We start from the raw sequence: 22,615 nt of genomic DNA, 5'->3' as shown, positions 1-22,615 counted from the left end.
GTCGAAGAGGAAGAGGATTCCGAAGCAATTCTTCGAAGCACCTGCGGTGGCCGCAGCTTCGCCGGCCGAAGGAGCGCTGGCTGCCAAGAAGGGGGGCAGGATGAAGACCAAGGCGGTCGGGCCGAGGGGCGCCGCGCCGGCCAAGGTGCGGACAAAGGCAATCAGCCGCATCGGCCTCGCGCCTCCACCGCCCTCCAAGGCCACGACCCCTCCTCCCTCCGTTCCGGCCGATGCGCCGCCCGCGTCGCCGCCATCCACCATGGACGTAGACAAGGTGTTCGATGTTGAGTCCACAACATCCTACATGGACATGCTCAACGAATCCACGGTGAATTTGGACACCGGTATCGATGCATTCGATGGGGAGTGCAACGTCGAAGACATTGATGACGAGGAGGCGGATGAGGGTGATGAGGAGGAGGTGGTTGAGGTTGATCCGGCTGCCGCCGGTTCTTCGTCAACTCATGAAGTCCAAGGAGGCATTGACGATGAAGACATTGGAGACCAAGCTCATCATCACCGAGAAGAAGAAGGAGGTGAAGCTTTCCAAGGTGCAAGCAAGGCGGGAAATGCCAAGTTAAAGGCCGAGCTTGACATGAAGATGATCGCACTCAAAGAAGCCAAGGCCATGAAGGAGCTCTTGGCCGAGGAGAGGGATATCATGATGATGCGCACCGACGGCATGGACGAGGATCAGCTGGCGTGGTGGAACGAGACGAAGGCGGACATCATGGCGAGGAAGAAGGTTGCGCGTCAAGCTCGTGAGGCAAGTGCTCAAGGTGAGTCTCCGGCGAGTGGTGGCGCCGCTGGCGATGGTCTCGTTGATGGTTGATCACATTTGGGAAATTCCGTGGCTTGAACATTGCCTATGATCGCGTTGTGATGTTAAAAACTATGAATTATGCATCATATATTTTGGATGTGCTATGTTTGATCTGAAATTGTTGTGCAAATTGTTGTCTAAAACCCTATTTTGAGGGGTCAAAAACTCGGACGAGCTTTTACGGGGTGGCGATACGGGTTCTGCTAGCTCGTCCGAGTTTTCGGCCGGCGAAAAGTGAATACAGGGCCCTCTACTTGCGTTTTAAGGGACGAAAAAATACGGGGCCTGTTAGACATGCTCTAACGTGGCTTATTAGACACTCAATGTATACCATATGAAAACCCTCCTTGCCACAATCTACCCTTCTTGTGTGCTCTGTCCAGCCAGGGTGTATGAAGATAGGATTCACTTGTTCTTTTACTGTAATTTCAGTGCTAGAATATGGAATTATTTGCAGATTGATTGGCAGCAGCATGATGATTTACAGGTGGTGATGAGTGAGGCCAAAAGAAGTTTTCGGCAGCCTTTTTTCATGGAGGTTATTATTACTGCCTGCTGGAATATTTGGCTCATCCGAAATGGAAGAATTTTCAGCCATGAGAATGTTTCTTTTGCTAGGTGGAAGACCAAGTTTGTACATGATATGTTTTGGCTGCAGTATAGAATTAAGGCCAAGCATCTTCTTAGTTGGCTTAAGTTCCTACCTTAGAGACTGTTTTAGTTTAGCCTTTTGTAGTTTTAGGAGTCTTTTTTGTACATAATCTTTTTTTATATTTAATAAGAAAATTTGCTGTGGGGCTTTTTGCCTCACAGTCTTGCTTCAAAAAAAATGTAGATTTTCAAAAAGTCAAATGATATCAACTTTGACCGAGTTTTTGAAAAAAATTTAGCTATATCTATGGTACCAAATGTATACCATATGAAAATATACATCGTGAAGAATCTAATGGTATTGAGTTGGTATTCTAGATGTTGATATTTTGTTCTACATACTTGATCAAAACTTATGTTGTTTGACTTTAAAAAATTCTTATACGCACTACATTTTGGCAAGGAGGGAGTAATAACTTCTTGTGATAAAAAAATGTTTTGTGTACCATTTATGTACTTCTGCCAGGTATTACATCAGACCGTACTATATACAATATCACTCAAATATACAGTGGGAACTCATGAACACACCACATATATACATGTCTGAAACACGGAATGATCCTATGGCATATCGCCTATATACACGGGCATAATCAGAATGGTGAATTGAATAATGTAGGGCAGTGTTAGAGATGGTGTATGACCGCGCCATTAGATATACAACTGATTTCACATGTATCTTCTCAGGTAGTCGACACGGGTGGGGTGCTTGAGCTTCATGAGCGCCTTGAGCTCGTACTTGCGCACCATTTCTCTGGAGATCCTCAGGTTTCCGGCGATCTCGCTCAGTGTTCGCCTCCCTCTACCATCCAACCCGAACCTCTGTCGGATCACCACGCTCTCCTTGGGCTTCAGCGAATCCAGCTGCATCACAACAACATTCATCGTCAACTTGCGAACTCGATCATATGGATCAATCAAGAAGCAAACAATCATTAAAGTTGCTGGTTCTTTTGCTTACGAGGTCGTCGATGGCGAGGCGGAGGAGTCGGTTATGCTTGTGGGTGTCGACACCGATGGCGTCGCCGTCGGTGACCTCGTTGATGAGCTCTTCCTGCGTGACACGGTTCCGCGAGTGGAGCGAGTAGGTGGGCCTCGTCATCCGCACCACGTCGCGGTACCTCGCCGGAGACAGCCCCACTTTCTTCATCGTCTCCTCGTCCGTCGGCGCCCTGCCGAGCTCGAAGGATAGCTCCTCCTTCGCCCTGTTGACCTCCTGCCTCTCCTGCACGACGCAATCAGTTCATTCAGTATTTGGAATTTCCTGAAACTGTTGAGCAGAACGTGCAATGCTCCAAGGTTGAGCACATTTGCCGTTACCGATTCCATGGCGAAGGGGAAGCGGGTGAAGCTGGAGAGCGTCATGGCCCGGACGACGGAGTGGCGGATCCAGAAGAGCGCGTAGGTGGAGATGCGGAAGCCGCGCTTGGGGTCGAATCGGTCGATGGCCGTGATGAGCCCGTTGGCGCCGGCCTGGCACAGGTCGGCGAACCGCTCGTCGCCGGTCATGTCCGGATAGTACTTGTTAATCGCGTACAGCACCAGACGCAGGTTATGCTGCAGCCAAGCAATGGCATTATTAGCAATTCAGTATACACATTTAAGCTCTGACACGAGTAGAGTTCATCTGAAGTTTTTGTTGGGTGTTTCATACTTCAAAGTTCAGAGTTCAGCTCATTGTTGCAACAGTACAGAGTAGAAAACTAATGTTAGTATCATCTAGGTACCTTGATGAGCTTGTTCCTGGCTGCCCGGCCGACCTCGCGGCACCGCCGCAGCCGCTGCACCGGCATGTTCATGGCCTCGGCAACCTCGACGTCCGTCGGCTCCCTCTCCAGTTCGTTCTGCAGGTTCTCGTGCACCTTCAAAATCGCCTGGATCGAACATGTTCAGTCAGTCAGGGCCTCAACTCAACTAGCTGTTCGATCAAATCAAGAAGAGTTAATTTGATGTTTCAGGGACAAACACAAGCGATTGATTACCTTCATGGGCTGCACGATCTTGAAGAGCCGGGCGCTCTGCGCGGAGGTGAGCACGGGCGGGATCTTCATCCGCCTCCAGTCGAGGCTGCCCATGTCCGTGGACACGGCGTGCTCCCTCAGCAGCGCCTCCTCGAACCCGCGCTCCGCCCCCACCTCCTCCTTGCCGGCGGCCTCCCTCATCTCCACCCTCTTCCCTAAATCCATCCGCCGAGGCCGCTGGCTCCTCACCACCACCTTCCTTACCGGGATCGTCGTCTTGGCCGCCGCCTTCTTCCTCACCTTCCTCTTCTTCTTGGTGGCCTTCTTGCTCTGGTCCAGTTGCTCGTCTTCCACCAGGGTTGGGCTCAGCTGGTACAGCGTCTCCAGCGCGGCGGCCACCTCGTTGTAGTCCGTGCTGATCCCCTCCGCCTCCTCCGATGGCGCGGGCGGAGGAGGGAGCTTGGCCGCGGCCGTGCTCTGCTTGGACGCGAGCGCGGAGCAGCTGGTGGCGGCGGCCGGAGCGCGGCGCCGCCGCGGCTTGCCGGCGCCGGCGATGGCGAGCACCGTGGGCCTGTACCGCCGCCGCTGGCTGCCCGCCGAGAGCGGCCGGCTCGGCGTCGTGACGGTGGACGTCATGGGTGATCGAGGATGGGTCCGATCGGAGAACCGTCTAGAATCTCTGAGCTCAGCTCGATGCGTTCGTGTGGAAGCAGTGCGACGCGATGCTTGGCGCCATATATGGCCAGGCGAGCAGCCGGACACGTACGTCGGCGGTAGGCGGAGCAACGGCGGCCACCAGCCGGCGCGGGGCGATCGGACGGATCGGAGGTGGACAGGGCGAGGGATCGGACGGTGAGGAGAGTGGAGGCGTGGAGCGGGAGCGGCGCGGGAGGAGGTGCGTGGATGAGGCGGCCGCCACGTGGACGAGCGCCATAAGATGCGCCATATTCCTGGGGCCGTGAATCCAGGGCCTACAGGGCAGAGGGACGTGGAGGCGCCGCGTGCAGGAGAAGTCGAGCGGAACAGTGCGTGAGTAAACAGAGTGGCCGTGCCCACGGGAAATCTTGTTCCGAAACGATGGAGAAAAAATACGTCGAAATTTGAGCGCCACAAAGCATGTGCAGTATTTGATTGACACATCCAGTTTGACTTCAAATTGTCCATGTTCTCCTTGAAAAAAAAACTTGGCTTCCTTCCTTTGGAAAAATGGAAAAACTTTTCTTTGTTTTTCTGCGCTTGCAAAGTGGAAGAACTTGTCAAATGTCCAAATGTTGTGCAAGTGCAAGTGCAATCGTGCGGATTTCCGCCATAGTTTTTTATAACTAGTAATGTGCATATGTTTGTATAACTATATGGGCTGAGGCACCTAGAGATTATAGATGTTGAAGGTAGAACAACTTTATTAGGAATCCATCATCATGTTTGTAAGGCATCATCTATGGTCTCGAGCTCCTGAAAAAAGGTATTTTATGGCGTAGCGAAAACGGGGAAAAAGTAAAAATTTGGAGAGATAATTGGATCCCAAGGGGAGACATGAAAGCCACCACGAACTTGACAAACTCGAGAGTTAGACGAGTAGATAAGCTTATTAATCACAAGGACTGACCATGGAAGGAGAACCTGGCAAGAAAAGAATATATGCCTCTTGATGCCGACGAAATAATCAAAATTCGCCTACCAAGAATTGGCGAGGAGGATTCATATCTTGGATCCCAGGAAAACATGGCATGTTTAATGTAAAGGATTCCTATAATTTGGCCCTCGATCTCAGATCGAATAATCTGAATGGGGACACAAGTCTATGGAATACTATTTGGAGTGCTAATGTACCTTCCAAAGTAAAGATATTCACCTAGAAGTTAGCTACTAATAGCTTAGCGGTTGAGGTAAACAAAAGTAGAAGACTCCCCGATGTCATGTGCACTTGTAATATCTATCGAATAGAGGAAGAAACTGGAAACCATGCGACTATGAATTGCACACAGGAAAAGGCTCTAAGGCAAGGTGTGTCTTGAATTTCGGAACTATGACATGAATCTGAACTTGTCTTTAAAGGGAATGAGTGGGTCCTTGTCTTGCTAGAAAAACTTCCCAAAGAAATGAGAGACAAACTGATGTTCATTTGGTGGAGAGCTTGGCATCACAAACATAACATAATCTTTGCCGATGGTAAAGCTTCTATCCAAAAATCAATCAATTTTTTTTACAGAGTTATTTAGGTACCTTACAAAATTTGAAGAAAGGGGAGCTCGTAGTGGATAGAAATGGAAAAGGAAAAAATAGACCAATTCTAAACATTAGTGACAAGGTCCAAAATGCGGTAGAAGGTAAAAAAAACTAGGAAAAACCATGTGATGGATGGATTAAATGCAATGTTTATGCAAGTTTTCTAAAGGAAGAGAAGAAATGTCTTGGGTGTTGTTCTACGGGACCACATGGGGAACATTCGACAATCAGCTTGGGATGGCATCACTCACTGCCAATCAGCGGTAATGGGAAAAGCTATTGCATGCCTCGAAGGAGATTGGGACTTGCAAATTGTACTTCAAATCTTATCATTGGAACATATTGTATTTCAGTTTTGGAGTCTTTTAGAGAGCTGTGACCGATCTAAGGTGTGTTTCATTGCGAATGAATTCAACTCGTTGAGACCACCGGAACGACAAATTGCATCTCTAAATAGCTAAAATTGTAATAATATTGCTCATGGTTTATGCCAATTTAGTCGTAATGTGTTGTGTCGTGGGGTGTTAAAAGGTCCGGTGCCGTCGTGCGTGTCAAAGAGGCCTTGGATGATTGTGATTCTGTAGGATAACGTTGCATAGAAAACAAAAATTTTCCTACCGCGAACACGCAATCCAAGCCAAGATGCAATCTAGAAGACGGTAGCAACGAGGGGGTATCGAGTCTCACCCTTGAAGAGATTCCAAAGCCTACAAGATGAGGCTCTTGTTGCTGCGGTAGACGATCACTTGCCGCTTGCAAAAGCGCGTAGAAGATCTTGATCACGATCGGTTCCGGCGCCACGAACGGGCAGCACCTCCGTACTCGGTCACACGTTCGGTTGTTGATGAAGACGACGTCCACCTCCCCGTTCCAGCGGGCAGCGGAAGTAGTAGCTCCTCTTGAATCCGACAGCACGACGGCGTGGTGTCGGTGGCGGTGTAGAAGTCTGGCGGAGCTTCGCTAAGCAAACCGGACAATATGAAGTGGAGGAGCAAAGCTAGGGTTTGGGAGGGGGTGGCCGGCCACTCAAGGGGGGCGGCCAAGCTATGGTCTTGGGGTGGCCGGCCCCCTCCCTTGGCCCCTCATTATATAGGTGGATCCCAAGTGTTGGTGTCCAAGTCTTCGAATAAGACCCGAAACCAAAACCTTCCATAGGAGGGGGCAAACCTAGCCCAACTAGGACTCCCACCCAAAGGTGGGATTCCCACCTCCCATGTGGGGGGTGGCCGGCCCCCTATGGTGGAGTCCACTTGGGACTCCACCCCCACTAGGGCTGGCCGGCCATGGAGGTGGAGTCCCTTGTGGACTCCACCTTCCTTGGTGGTTTCTTCCGGACTTTTCTAGAACCTTCTAGAACCTTCCATAGAACCTTCCGCGACATTTTATTTCACATAAAATGACATCCTATATATGAATCTTATTCTCAGGACCATTCCGGAACTCCTCGTGATGTCCGGGATCTCATCCGGGACTCCGAACAAATATTCGAACTTCATTCCATAATTCAAGAACTACCATTTCAACATCCAACTTTAAGTGTGTCACCCTACGGTTCGAGAACTATGCGGACATGGTTGAGTACTCACTCCGACCAATAACCAATAGCGGGATCTGGAGATCCATAATGGCTCCCACATATTCAACGATGACTTTAGTGATCGAATGAACCATACACATATATTACCAATTCCCTTTGTCTCGCGATATTTTACTTGTCCGAGGTTTGATCTTCGGTATCACTCTATACCTTGTTCAACCTCGTCTCTGACAAGTACTCTTTACTCGTACCGTGGTATGTGGTCTCTTATGAACTCATTCATATGCTTGCAAGACATTAGACGACATTCCACCGAGAGGGCCCAGTATATCTATCCGTCATCGGGATGGACAAATCCCACTGTTGATCCATATGCCTCAACTCATACTTTCCGGATACTTAATCCCACCTTTATAGCCACCCATTTACGCAGTGGTGTTTGGTGTAATCAAAGTACCTTTCCGGTATAAGTGATTTACATGATCTCATGGTCATAAGGACTAGGTAACTATGTATCGAAAGCTTATAGCAAATAACTTAATGACGAGATCTTATGCTACGCTTAATTGGGTGTGTCCATTACATCATTCACACAATGACATAACCTTGTTATTAATAACATCCAATGTTCATGATTATGAAACTAATCATCCATTAATCAACAAGCTAGTTTAAGAGGCATACTAGGGACTTCTTGTTTGTCTACATATCACACATGTATTAATGTTTCGGTTAATACAATTCTAGCATGATATATAAACATTTATCATAAACATAAAGATATAAATAATAACCACTTTATTATTGCCTCTAGGGCATATCTCCTTCGAGTCTCCCACTTGCACTAGAGTCAATAATCTAGATTACATTGTAATATACCTAACACCCATGGCATTCGGTGTTGGTCATGCTTTGCCCTAGGGAGAGCTTTAGTCAACGGATCTGCTACATTCAGATCAGTGTGTACTTTGCAAATCTTTACTTCTCCATCTTCGATGTACTCGCGAATCGAGTGGTAACGCAGCTTGATATGCTTCAGCCTCTTGTGTGACCTTGGCTCTTGTGCATTGGCGATGGCACCCATGTTATCACAGTAAATGATTAATGGGTCCAATGCACTCGGAACCACACCGAGCTCTACAATGAACCTCTTCATCCATACCGCTTCGATGAAGCCTCTCGAAGCCGCTATGTACTCGATTCTGTTGAAGACTTCGCCACCGTGCAATCGCTTCGAGCTTGCCCAGCTTTGCAGCACCATTCAATATAAACACGTACCCAGATTGTGACTTAGAGTCATCGGGATCGGTGTTCCAACTTGCATCGGTGTAACCGTTTACAACGAGCTCTTGGTCACCTCCATAACAAAGAAACATATCCTTAGTTCTTTTCAAGTACTTCAGATATTCTTGACCGCTGTCCGATGTTCCATTCCTGGATCACTTTGATATCTGCTAGTCAAACTAACGACATGTGCTATATCCGGTCTAGTACATAGCATGGCATACATGATAGATCCTACTGCCGAGGCATAGGGGATGTTACACATCCTTTCTCTTTCTTCTGCAGTAGCCGGTCCTTGAGTTTTACTCAATACCTTGCCTGGTAACATAGGTAAGAACCCTTTCTTACTTTCGTCCATTCTAAACTTCTTTAGAATCTTGTCCAGATATGTACTCTGTGATAGCCCTATTAGACGTCTTGATCTATCTCTATAAATCTTGATGCCTAATATATACGATGCTTCACCAAGGTCTTTCATTGAAAAACTATTATTCAAATAACCCTTAACAACTTTGCTTAATAGTTCTATATCATTCCCGATCAATAATATGTCATCTACATATAATATCGGGAATGCTACAGAGCTCCCACTCACTTTCTTGTAAATACAGGGCCTCTCCATGACACTGTATAAACCCGAAGTCTTTGATCACCTTATCAAAGCGTCGGTTCCAACTTCTCGATGCTTGCTTCACCATAGATTGAACGCTGAAGTTTGCATACTTTGTCAGCATTTTTAGGATCGACAAAACCTTTGGGTTGTACCATATACAACTCTTCCTCAATGTCTCCATTAAGGAACGCCGTTTTGACATCCATCTGCCAAATCTCATAATCGAAAAATGCAGCTATTGCTAACAAAATCCTCACAGATTTCAGCTTCGCTACAGGTGAGAAAGTCTCATCGTAGTCAACTCCTTGAATTTGTCGGAAACCCTTTGCGACAAGTCGAGCTTTATAGACAGTAATATTACCATCGCATCTGTTTTTCTCTTGAAGATCCATTTATTTTCGACAGCCTTTCGGCTATCGGGTAAGTCTACCAAAGTCCATACTTTGTTATCATACATGGATCCCATTTCGGATTTCATGGCTTCTTGCCATTTGTTGGAATCTGGGCTCATCATCGCTTCTTCATACGTCGCAGGTCCTCATCATTGTTATCCACAATCATGACATTTAGACAAGGATCATACCAATCAGAGTGGCACGTTCCCTTGTCGATCTGCGAGGTTCGGTAGTTTCCTCGTTCGAAGTTTCATGATCATTATCATTAGCTTCCTCTGTTGCCGATGTAGGCGATGCAGTACAACTTCCGCATCGCGCTACTCGATCAACGAGTATAGATTCATCAATCTCATCGAAGTTCTACTTTTCTTCCAGTCACTTCTTTAGTGAGAAATTCTTTCTCAAGAAAGGTTCCGTTCTTAGCAACAAAGATTTTGCCTTCGGATCTGTGATAGAAAGTGTATCCTATAGTTTCCTTAGGATAACCTATGAAGACGCATTTCTCCGCTTTGGGTTCTAGCTTGTCCGGTTGTAACTTCTTTACATAGGCTTCGCAACCCCAAACTTTCAGAACGATGACTTAGGTTTCTTATTAAACCATAATTCATACGGTGTCGTTTCTACGGATTTTGATGGTGCTCTATTTAAAGTGAATGCGGCTGTCTCTAATGCATAACTCCAAAATGATAACGGCAAATCAGTAAGAGACATCATACTACGAACCATATCTAAGAGAGTTCGATTACGACGTTCGGACACACCGTTTCGTTGAGGTGTTCTCGGCGGTGTCAATTGTGAAAGTATTCCGCATTTCTTTAAATGCATGCCAAACTCATAACTCAGATATTCACCTCCACGATCAGATCGTAGAAATTTGATCTTCTTGTTACGTTGATTTTCTACTTCACTTTGAAATTCCTTAAACTTCTCGAAAGTTTCGGATTTATGTTTCATGAAATAGATATACCCATATCTACTCAGATCATCTGTGAAGGTTAGAACATAACGATAACCACCGCGCGATGCTACGCTCATTGGTCCACATACATCGGTATGTATGATTTCCAATAAGTCGTAGCTCGCTCCATCATACTGAGAGAATGGAGTCTTTGTCATTTTTCCCATTAGACATGCTTCGCATCTATCAAGTGACTCAAAGTCAAGTGATTCAAGTAATCCATCAGTATGGAGTTTCTTCATGCGTTTCACTCCAATATGACCAAGACGACAGTGCCACATATAAGTAGAATTATCATTTAGTTTAATTCGTTTAGCATCAATGTTATGTATATGTGTATCACTACTATCGAGATCTAATGAAATAAGCCATTCTTTTGTGGTGCTCGACCATAAAAGATATTATTCATAAAAATAGAACAACCATTATTCTCAGACTTGAATGAATAACCGTCTTGCATTAAACAAGATCCAGATATAATGTTCATGCTCAACGCAGTACATAATAACAATTATTTAGGCTTAAAACTAATCCCGAAGGTAGATGTAGAGGAAGTGTCCCGACTGCGATCACATTGACCTTGGATCCGTTTCCAACGCGCATCGTCACTTCATCTTTCAGTAGTTGTCGTTTATTCTTTAGTTCCTGTTTCGAGTTACAAATATGAGCAACCGAACCAAGATCAAATACCCAGTACTAGAACGAGAACTAGTGAGATAAACATCTATAACATGTATATCGATATACCTTCTTTCTTCTTCTTGACAAGGCCGCTCTTTAGATCAGCCGGATACTTGGAGCAATTACGCTTCCAGTGTCCCTTCTCCTTGCGAATAGCACTCAAGATCGTGCTTAGGGCCGTTCTTAGGTTTCATAGGAGGCGTGGCAGCTTTCTTGCCACCCTTCTTGAATTTTCCCTTAGACTTGCCCTGTTTCTTGAAACTGGTGGTCTTGTTGACCATCAACACTTGGTGCTCTTTCTTGATCTCAATCTCAGCAGCTTTTAGCATGCCAAAGAGTTCAGGTAACTCCTTGTTCATGTTCTCGCATATTGTAGTTCATCACAAAGTTCTTGTAACTTGGTGGCGGTGATTGAAGGACACGATTAATCCCGATCTGTTAGGAATCACTATTCCCAAGTCATCGAGTTTCTTCGCATGCCCGGTCATGGCGAGCATGTGCTCACTAACGGAGCTGCCTTCTTCCATCATACAGCTGAAGAAATGTTTCGATGCTTCATAGCATTCCACGGCCGCATGAGTCTCGAATATAGCTTTCAGCTCATTCATCAACTCATGAGGATCATGGTGCTCAAAACGTTTTTGAAGATCGGATTCCGCATCGCACAGGATGGCACACCGAACTTGAGAGTACCGAAGTTTTCCGAGTCGCGTAAACAGCTTTTACTTCATCGGATTCATCTTCTGCGGGAGGGTCACCTAGCGGTGCATCAAGCACAAATTGCAGATTTCCGCCAGAGAGGAAGATCCTCACATGACGGAACCAGTCGGTGAAGTTGCTACCGTTGCTCTTAAGTTTCTCTTTCTCTAGGAACTGATTAAAATTGATTGAGGACGCCATATCTACAACATATATTTGCAATAGTTTAGACTAAGTTTATGACAAATTGAGTTCAAATTTTAATTCAACATAATTAAAACCCTAGGTGTACTCCCACTCAAAACAATATCCCTCGCATTGTCTTAGTGATCACACGAACCAAATCCACCGCACCTAAACCCGATCATCACGAGAAAAGGTGTGATTTCAATGGCGAACACTCAAAGTGTTCATCATATCAACCATATGATTCATGCTCTACCTTTCGGTATCACGTGTTCCGAGACCATGTCTCAGACATGCTAGGCTCGTCAAGGCCACCTTAGTATCCGCATGTGCAAAACTGTCTTGCACCCGTTGTATGTACTTATCGAATCTATCACATCCGATCATCACGAGATGCTTCGAAACGATAAGACATGATAACGGTGCTACTAAGGATGAACACTTTATTATCTTGAGATTTTAGTGAGAGATCATCTTATAATGCTACCGTCGCGATCTAAGCAAAATAAGATGCATAAAAGGATTAACATCACATGCAGTTCATATGTGATATGATATGGCCCTTTTGTCTTTGCGCCTTTGATCTTCATCTCCAAAGCACGGACATGATCTCCATCATCTTCGGGCATGATCTCCATCATCGTCGGCGAAGCACCAAGGTCAATGGCACCGTCTTCATGATTGTCCTCCATGTAGCAACTATTACAACTACTTTGAAATACTACTCAACATGAAATTTAAAGACAACCATAAGGCTCCTGCCGGTTGCCACAATACAATAATGATCATCTCATACATATTCATCATCACATTATGGCCATATCACATCACCAAACCCTGCAAAAACAAGTTAGACGCTCTCTAATTTGGTTTGCATATTTTACGTGGTTTAGGGTTTTCGTTATAGATCTAATCTACCTACGAACATGAACCACAACGTTGATACTAATGTTTTCAATAGAAGAGTAAATTGAATCTTTACTATAGTAGGAGAGACAGACACCGCAAAGCCTCTTATGCAATACAAGTTGCATGTCGAACGAGGAACAAGTCTCATGAACGCGGTCATGTAAAGTTAGTCCGAGCCGCTTCATCCCACTATGCCATAAAGATGCAAAGTACTCAAACTAAAGATAACAAGAGCATCAACGCCCACAAACCATTGTGTTCTACTCGTGCAACCATCTATGCATAGACACGGCTCTGATACCACTGTAGGATAACGTTGCATAGAAAACAAAAATTTTCCTACCGCGAACACGCAATCCAAGCCAAGATGCAATCTAGAAGACGGTAGCAACGAGGGGGTATCGAGTCTCACCCTTGAAGAGATTCCAAAGCCTACAAGATGAGGCTCTTGTTGCTGCGGTAGACGATCACTTGCCGCTTGCAAAAGCGCGTAGAAGATCTTGATCACGATCGGTTCCGGCGCCACGAACGGGCAGCACCTCCGTACTCGGTCACACGTTCGGTTGTTGATGAAGACGACGTCCACCTCCCGTTCCGGCGGGCAGCGGAAGTAGTAGCTCCTCTTGAATCCGACAGCACGACGGCGTGGTGTCGGTGGCGGTGTAGAAGTCGGCGGAGCTTCGCTAAGCAAACCGGACAATATGAAGTGGAGGAGCAAAGCTAGGGTTTGGGAGGGGGTGGCCGGCCACTCAAGGGGCGGCCAAGCTATGGTCTTGGGGTGGCCGGCCCCCTCCCTTGGCCCCTCATTATATAGGTGGATCCCAAGTGTTGGTGTCCAAGTCTTCGAATAAGACCCGAAACCAAAACCTTCCATAGGAGGGGGCAAACCTAGCCCAACTAGGACTCCCACCCAAAGGTGGGATTCCCACCTCCCCTGGGGCGCGTGGCCGGCCCCCGACGGTGGCCTCCACTTGGGACTCCACCCCCACTAGGGCTGGCCGGCCATGGAGGTGGAGTCCCGTGTGGACTCCACCTTCCTTGGTGGTTTCTTCCGGACTTTTCTAGAACCTTCTAGAACCTTCCATAGAACCTTCCGCGACATTTTATTTCACATAAAATGACATCCTATATATGAATCTTATTCTCCGGACCATTCCGGAACTCCTCGTGATGTCCGGGATCTCATCCGGGACTCCGAACAAATATTCGAACTTCATTCCATAATTCAAGAACTACCATTTCAACATCCAACTTTAAGTGTGTCACCCTACGGTTCGAGAACTATGCGGACATGGTTGAGTACTCACTCCGACCAATAACCAATAGCGGGATCTGGAGATCCATAATGGCTCCCACATATTCAACGATGACTTTAGTGATCGAATGAACCATACACATATATTACCAATTCCCTTTGTCTCGCGATATTTTACTTGTCCGAGGTTTGATCTTCGGTATCACTCTATACCTTGTTCAACCTCGTCTCCTGACAAGTACTCTTTACTCGTACCGTGGTATGTGGTCTCTTATGAACTCATTCATATGCTTGCAAGACATTAGACGACATTCCACCGAGAGGGCCCAGAGTATATCTATCCGTCATCGGGATGGACAAATCCCACTGTTGATCCATATGCCTCAACTCATACTTTCCGGATACTTAATCCCACCTTTATAGCCACCCATTTACGCAGTGGTGTTTGGTGTAATCAAAGTACCTTTCCGGTATAAGTGATTTACATGATCTCATGGTCATAAGGACTAGGTAACTATGTATCGAAAGCTTATAGCAAATAACTTAATGACGAGATCTTATGCTACGCTTAATTGGGTGTGTCCATTACATCATTCACACAATGACATAACCTTGTTATTAATAACATCCAATGTTCATGATTATGAAACTAATCATCCATTAATCAACAAGCTAGTTTAAGAGGCATACTAGGGACTTCTTGTTTGTCTACATATCACACATGTATTAATGTTTCGGTTAATACAATTCTAGCATGATATATAAACATTTATCATAAACATAAAGATATAAATAATAACCACTTTATTATTGCCTCTAGGGCATATCTCCTTCAGATTCAAACAATGTTTTCTGGTTAATACACAACACATTTTCAAAAAATAATTAAGAAAATCATTCTCAAAATAAACAAACATTTTCCCACAAAAAAAATTTGTTTGCGAATTAAAATATGGCCATTCTACCAAACAAAGATTTATAGAAACTTGTCACATGCTTTATAATATCAACATAAAGTTGCCACCTCCTCTCCATTTCTGTAAGAAAAATGTTATTCGTCTCCTGCAACCGCTAGCTTTTGTCATAAAATATTTGGTATTGCCATCGCCCAAACAACAATTCCTTGTCCTTGTACCGTTTCCACCACTTTATTTCCTCCTCCCTCACGAAGCTATATCTGGACCTATGAGAAAAGTGCTATAATTTCACTATCTTTATCTATTTCAACCACCCCTGAGCAAGAAAATCCATCATATATATGTTCTCTATAAGCACTCTCTGTATTTATGTTCCAATCTTGAGAAAACCGTTCTCCAAGTTCTCAACCTCATCTTCCACTCATCTATGTTTCTAAGGTGCACAATAGGAATATTAGAAACAATTCTACGAATTTCATCCAACCTAAGTCTTGAAAGCTATCGAAGCTCAATTTCAAATCCAGAATTTGTTACCATGTCATTCAATATCTAAAATAAAGATGGAGCGAGATGGATGTGATTCGATTGATATGAGCTGGCAAGGGTTGAAACTTTGCTAGAAGTCTACCCTAGAAAGCTAAACAACCCCCAATCTTGCTAGCACTTCACTAGCACATTACACCTGCATTTACAATAAGCGACCCCTGTGGGCGTCGAGCTCACCGATGGCATCGACGCGCAGCTGACTATTGTGACTATTGTAGTCCTGCACTATGTTGGTAATGCCACGTCTGCAACAGAGATTAGGTGAGACGACGCATGTTTCCCTTTGCACCATGATCAACATGAGGGCCCTACAGGATGCCGAAAGGTTTTGGCTCTCGGTGTCTATTGCATCTTAGACATATACCTAACAATCGAATTTTTTTTTTACCAGTCTGCCGTAGGAACAAAAAAATTCTTAATGCTAATTGGTGAGATCAACCCAAGTTTTAAATGGTTATAAATTGTTCATACTATTTTTTTTTCATTTATTAAGTGATGTCTTTTGCATTACACTTAGCAAAAATAAATACATATAAATATTGCTAAAATTTATGATACCGTGTTATAAATTCAATGTTCGCTCGTTGCAAGGACCATCTATGATACATTCAAATAGTGTCTCGAAAGGATAATTATGTTAGCATCTGATACATTTTTTCTTAAATGAACATTCATTAAGCGGGGTTTCTTATGAACGTAGAAAAAAGGAGCTGAAATCACATGCCTTCATATATCACTTTGTGACACTTAGATGAATTATAGTTTATATGTATGTGTTCTTGTTCAGTATTCACTAGTATCTTTCGATATTTTTTGTGAAGTACTCCAAAGTGGCATGTAACAAATATCTCGGGATAGGTTAAGTTCTAAATAGTAGGATTAACTATCATTCACATAGCTAACAAAAAATTATAAAGTATGTCCCTTTAAATGGCTTTTTATAAAATATTCGACACTCAAGCTACCAGGATATTAATGATAACTATATACTTAAAATAATTTTGTACTCAATCTAAAACCGTAATACCGTACAAATGCTATTTCGGTTGTTTTGATGTACAATCCACTGGGTATGAAAATGAGCTAACTCAACCTAGCACCTCTCAGAAGTGGCTCCAAACCATCTACACCTCCTAATAAGATTGGAGGGGGGGGGGGGGGGGGGAAACCGCCGGAGCTGTCGCCGGAGGGATCTCCAACTTCTCCAACGTCTTCCACATCAACACCATAATGAAGGGGTAGTAATCCACCTCTGGACTATGGGTTTGTTGTAGTAGCTTGATCTATTTATCTCTTGTTCTTCATAGATCTTAGTACCATATGAGCTGTCCAACATGATTATGGTCATATATGTAATTCCTATGTGGTGGATCTTTATTCTATGATATTGTGATATGAGATTGGAAGCTATTATGTGATGCATTGATAGATGCATATTATGTACCCTGTTCTTAAGTGCTTGTTCTGATCCAACTTGTATGCAAGAACATGTGTGGAGAGATGTGTGTATTAGATGGAGTAGCATGGTTTTAATTATTGAATATTGACAACAGATTCGTGATCTATTATAGTTTTACCTTTTCCTTTGCTACCTCACTAGGGAAAAAGTGAATTATAATTCTATTATAGTTCTATCTATTATAGTTCTATTAAAAGTGTATTAGATGGAGTAACATAGTTCTATCTATTATAGTTCTATTATAGTGCTATGTTTACTTAATCACACACAAAACCCAAAAACAACTATCTCTTTACTGTTTTTGGTAAGTTTATATTGCTTATTTACTTTACTTTTACTACGTCTTTTATCTACAATTACTAATACAAAATTTTGTGCTTGACAACCACACGGTGGAGTTGGGGACACAAGGCAACACTTTGCTTTGCAGGATTGCTAGAAGAAGAGGATCCAGACACCTCTGAGTCAATTCCTTTCTTTTCTTATGAAACACAGTATAGACGCAGACGCTCACAAAAACGTACATACATTCACCCATATGAACGCACGCACGCACACCCTATCCCTATGAGCACATGGGAGTTCCCCGTTGCCGAGGATGCACCCACAGAGCCGACTAGGACATGGCACATCACGTAGGGCCGAAACTGAAACTGCACCCGATTTTTTTTTGCAAGCTTAGCCAACCAATTCAGTCCACATTTGTTCGTAGAATTTCCGTAGGTACACCTGTCCGTTAGTCTAGCTTTATTAATGCTATCATGACGACGAAGAACTGCTTGATGGTGACCTCCAGCTACAAGAATCAACCAAGGACTCATGGTGTATCCTTTTCCAAAATCAAGGACTCAACAGAATGCCCTTGAAGACTATTTGTAGCGATGACGAAGATGTAGAACGAGACACGAACATTACCTTCCCACGGAGTGCTTAAGTGAACATGATGAAACACCTAATCAAGTTGTTAACTGCTCATATAAACATATACACCACATATGCATAATACCCAAAACCCCAAGAAGATTCTTGAAGTATCAGTCTGAGTTGGATATCTTAAGATACTAGTTTGAACACATGGTTGAAGCATGGCTGCATGCTAAAGTAAACTTGTGTTGAGACTTTTGTCTCGGGATTTGCTAGTTTTCAGCTAGCTGAGAACTAATTTCGTGTTCAGTCAAGTTCTACACCATTTGATTTGCATTGTGATTTGTGTTAGTCATGAGATGCAACTGAGGTTTGATGAAATCATCTGACTGAGAACGAAGTTAGTTTTCAATCGACTGAGAAAGAGTCACACCCTTGTATCTCATATCCAAAAGCAGATACTTCAGAGTTAGGACTGATGGCTGTTATTGAGGCCTAGATACTTGAAGAACAACTGCGTCTTCATTAGCCACAGCAGGACAGCATCGACGTTAAGGGTAACCTCAAATTGTCAAGACTAGCCATTATTGTTACCGATCCATATCCTTGCCTCGCAAGTACTTTTTTAGCGGATATGCAAGCACTTTATGCAATGGCTAGTTTCTTCAATTCGCATGTTAATAGTGTCGTCCCCTGGTGAACTGAGCAAAATTGACAAGATCCTCATGATCTACATTTTTGGTTCACCCCTCCTTCTCTCATTTATCCAATCATATTCATTGAAAAGAAGGCACCTGGAAACTCAACTACGGCATGCAGGGTTAACTTCACGGGCGCGATTGAAGTACACGACCCTAACATAGTTTCAAATTTAGTCAACAACGTGATCGCTAAACGGCTTGAACTGCCCTGCGTCGAGCACGAGCTTCCTCACGGACGCCACGGCGCCAATGACCCCGACGGCAGTAAACACGATGATGATCACCACATGGGCTACGTACACCAGGGATCTCCTAGGCGGTGCCAGCGCCACGTTGTACATGACGACGGGGAGCACAAAGTCGAGCGGGATGAACCCGAGGGCACCGACCACGCCCACGATGTCGCCGAAGAAGGGCAGCGCCGCCGCCACGAACGCGCATGCCGCCACGTACCCGGTCCGCAGCGCCACGCGCGGCACCAGATTCCGCCGCGAGAACCTCCCGTGCGCCGCGTCCGCCGACCGCTTCTCCATGATCTCGTACGCCACCTGCGAGTACACCAGCGCGATGGCCAGCAGCTGCAGGAGGACGAGCATCACAGAGAGGCCGAGCAGCCACGTCGGCGCCAGCGCGGGACCCTCGTCCGGCATAAGGCTCTGCAGGGCGTTGGACTGCACCGCGTTGCCGAAGGCCCAGTAGCCGGAGATGGCCGACAGGTAGAATGTGAAGAAGACCACGGCGTAGCACATCGTCAGCGCCTTCACCATCTTCCCGGCCGCCGGTGGCGCCAGCGTGGCCTGGATCTCCGGTAGGATGCCGTTGCCAAACACGGTGGCCAGGATGGAGATGGACATGAATGCGTCGAAGGTCTTCCCGGACATGGACGGGCTCAACGAGTAATCCTTCACAGGAGCGTTGCTCGACATACCTATCAAAAAATCAGAATTGACATGTCAATAGATTTTTTTTCTTTTAAGATGTGACTAATTCCTAAATAAGAATTAACCTAGTTCTTGATCAAGTGATATTATCAAATCCAGTTGCAAAACTCGTCACAAGTTACGACTAACGGGAGCAAATTCAGAACTGAAAAACCTTGCAACTCACAAATGCACGAATGACATGCAAATTCGGTGATGTTTAACTTGACAGACAGCTATTTTCAGAGAATTAGCAAAACATAAGAAATACCAAGGAGGTGTGTAGGATATGTTTACCTGCCCGGATGCAAGCACCGGAGACGAGGATGGTGTAGCCAAAGCAGAGGAGCAGGGAGCCTAGGTTAATGTAGCGCAGCGAGTGGAACGACGGCATCTGCGAGAACAGAGCCAGCACGACGGCGACGACCATGATGAAATGGTACAGCTTCAACGGGCCATCAGGCGTCAGGCTTGTGTACATAATCTGCGAAAGAAAAATCACTTAAGTTAGACGGGCTAACTAAGCTATAGGAAAAACATTTTTATTCCCACAAACAGCATTTTCTTTGCATGGTTTGTCCATGACATCAGCGCGCAACTTCAGTCTTGGACTCTTGGTTACATGTCCCATGTTTGGGGATTGCAAAAGGGTGCCAAATAAAGTTCATAGGAGCTCCTTTTTAGGGAAATACATATGAGTTTCTGAAAATCAAACCATGTGTGGTTATATGCTGTACCTGTAGGCAGTTGCCGGCTATGAGGATGCTGCCGATGGTGATCCCGGCGTTGATCAACGTCTGCACCGTCACCACCAGGTAGAATATCCACCCAGATCCTGCCGAGATAATAACCGCAGATTAATAACGCTGCTAATTAATCGGTTAACATTAATTAGTTGCAGATTAATTGTTGACGAAGCAGAGGAACATACCGAGGACGTCGGCGGCGAGCTCCCGGAAGCGGATGTGTCGACGGCCGGCGGCCTCGCAGTGGTCGAGCACCCTGGACATGAGGTAGTAGGTGTAAAAGGTCACGGCGGCGACGGCGGTGAGCGCCGTGAGGCCCACGCCCCAGCCCATGCCCCGGAGCGCGTACGGCAGCGTCAGCACCGTCGGCCCGACCATGGCCGTCGTGAGGTGGAACCCCGCGTGCCACCACGTCCCTTTGGACTCCAGCACGAACGCCGCCCCCGCGTCGCCCGTCTCCGGCGCGGCCTTGCCGTCGGCATAGGAGCAGGAGCCGGCGTAGGAAGAGGTGGGCGTGCCGTGCCCACTCGCCGGCGAGACGAGGAACGGGGTCAATCCGGTGTGGGTGTGGCCGGCCATGGGATCGATTCTTGGTTCCTGGTCGATCAGCTTTGCACCATGCGTATATGTATGGAGTGCAATTAAGAGCGCGATTAATGGCTGCCAGGGATCTGGGAGGTGGAGATCATGTCAGATTATCCTGTATTCTTGCCGGATCGCAATCTATACATATTCCAGTTAGGCTGGATGATCAACGGAGGCTTTGACCTTGCAACGAGCTTGGCAAACTACAGCAGATCCAGCACTAGATACCAACCGTCTGACAAAAGTCAACACGCCGAAGCTTGTTCTTTCTTTTCACCAGATACACTGCTCCTGGCTGCGGGGCTGCGCGCGTGCCACACAAGCTCAGCTGACGTCATCTGCTTATCTTTTCATTGTTTTTTCCTGGCTATTTAAAATTTTCATTTGACGTACTGGCGTATGTATAACTAGCTCTATTTTGGACATATTCATTTCGGCTCACCGGTGCATATGAACCCACTATGTGGAAACACATTTTAAAGTATTAAAAAATTATGAAATAAAATTGTGGATGTATATCTAGACATTGTATGTTGGCACACAAGTTTTTCGGAAAAAAAAAGAATATTTTTTGCATCCCATGTAAAAAAGATAAATTTTAATGTTCAAAACATGACTATTCACAAGATATTGTTTTAACTTTTTTATATAGACCACATAAAATGTTTGTTTTCTCGGAAAACTTGTGTGCGAATATAGGATGTCCATAAGTACACGCGAAATTTTATCTGGAAATTTTTTAATTTTTTTAAATATTATTTTTTTCTGCATTTTATATAATAGGTTCATATGCACCTATGTGCCAAAACACCACCTCCTCTATTTTGCTACTATTTTTTTTTGTACGATAGGTGTTCTTACTCCTGTCTGCATCCTAAATAATACACAAAGATTGGGTATAATTGTTTTATATCATCCTGATGTAAGCTTTTGATTTAACAAAATATCTCTTATAAAAAAGGGACATTGGCTGCGAAAAGTGCCTTTGGCACATAAGTACCAGTGCTCATGGTTCTTTAAAATCATATTTTTTTGGATTTCAAAACAATTGAAATTAAATACCCAGATACATATAAACATTCTGAAGTTACGGTAGTAATTTTGGAGAAAAATATGTTATATTTTGAGCTATAGAAAAAAGACAAAATTTTTGACAAATATATGCTCCTATACGTAGCCACAATTTTTTTTCCTGTAGCTTAAAATACAATGTAATTTCTATCGAAATTCTGCACGAGTATTTAGAACATGTATATGTATTCATGGAATAAATGTGATGATTTTTTGATATGTAGATATAATTTTTTAAAATATTTTAAAAACTGGAAGCGCTGGTGCTCATTTAAATGTGCACCAAATCCGCATCCCATTGGCTAGCTCCTCATTGTGCTAGTACAATCTTACTAGTAAAAAATTGTATTAACGACTATAAAAAGAAAGACGACCTACTATCACCCATGTTCATTAAAATTGTGGCAGAATGTTAGCATTACGATTGAACGTGTAAAAATAAATGGCCAAATTGAGGGGTAGTTCTACACCTAGTGAATGGTTGACATCTATCTTTTAATATGCTAATGGTACTTTTTAATGATACGTCCTCAAAAAGGACGAGAGCTTGAAGTTGATACTATCAACGTTTCACTAACACTCTTGCATTAAAATTTCTTTACATCAGAGTGAATGTTTCTAAGCC

The 22,615-nt window shown here is 44.7% G+C and overlaps 2 protein-coding genes across 2 annotated transcripts; both read right to left on the bottom strand.

Moving 5' to 3' along the window:
* Positions 1-1,891: 1,891 nt before the first annotated feature.
* LOC127327822 (RNA polymerase sigma factor sigE, chloroplastic/mitochondrial) lies at positions 1,892-4,146 on the bottom strand. The gene is made up of 5 exons (XM_051354621.2): positions 3,460-4,146; positions 3,205-3,351; positions 2,798-3,034; positions 2,439-2,702; positions 1,892-2,341 (listed from the first exon to the last, which is right to left on the bottom strand). The coding sequence occupies exons 1-5, from the start codon at positions 4,072-4,074 to the stop codon at positions 2,147-2,149; spliced, it is 1,458 nt and encodes a 485-aa protein (XP_051210581.1). The 5' UTR covers positions 4,075-4,146; the 3' UTR covers positions 1,892-2,146.
* A 14,531-nt stretch (positions 4,147-18,677) lies between these two features.
* On the bottom strand, positions 18,678-21,170 carry LOC127327821 (probable GABA transporter 2). The gene is made up of 4 exons (XM_051354620.2): positions 20,520-21,170; positions 20,326-20,423; positions 19,886-20,072; positions 18,678-19,596 (listed from the first exon to the last, which is right to left on the bottom strand). The coding sequence occupies exons 1-4, from the start codon at positions 20,911-20,913 to the stop codon at positions 18,839-18,841; spliced, it is 1,437 nt and encodes a 478-aa protein (XP_051210580.1). The 5' UTR covers positions 20,914-21,170; the 3' UTR covers positions 18,678-18,838.
* Positions 21,171-22,615: the final 1,445 nt, after the last annotated feature.

The sequence above is a fragment of the Lolium perenne genome, chromosome 1 (assembly GCF_019359855.2).
Source record: "Lolium perenne isolate Kyuss_39 chromosome 1, Kyuss_2.0, whole genome shotgun sequence".
NCBI lineage: Eukaryota > Viridiplantae > Streptophyta > Magnoliopsida > Poales > Poaceae > Lolium > Lolium perenne.
The sequence above is the reverse complement of the archived record's forward strand: the minus strand, read 5'-3'. Positions and strand labels throughout refer to the sequence as shown.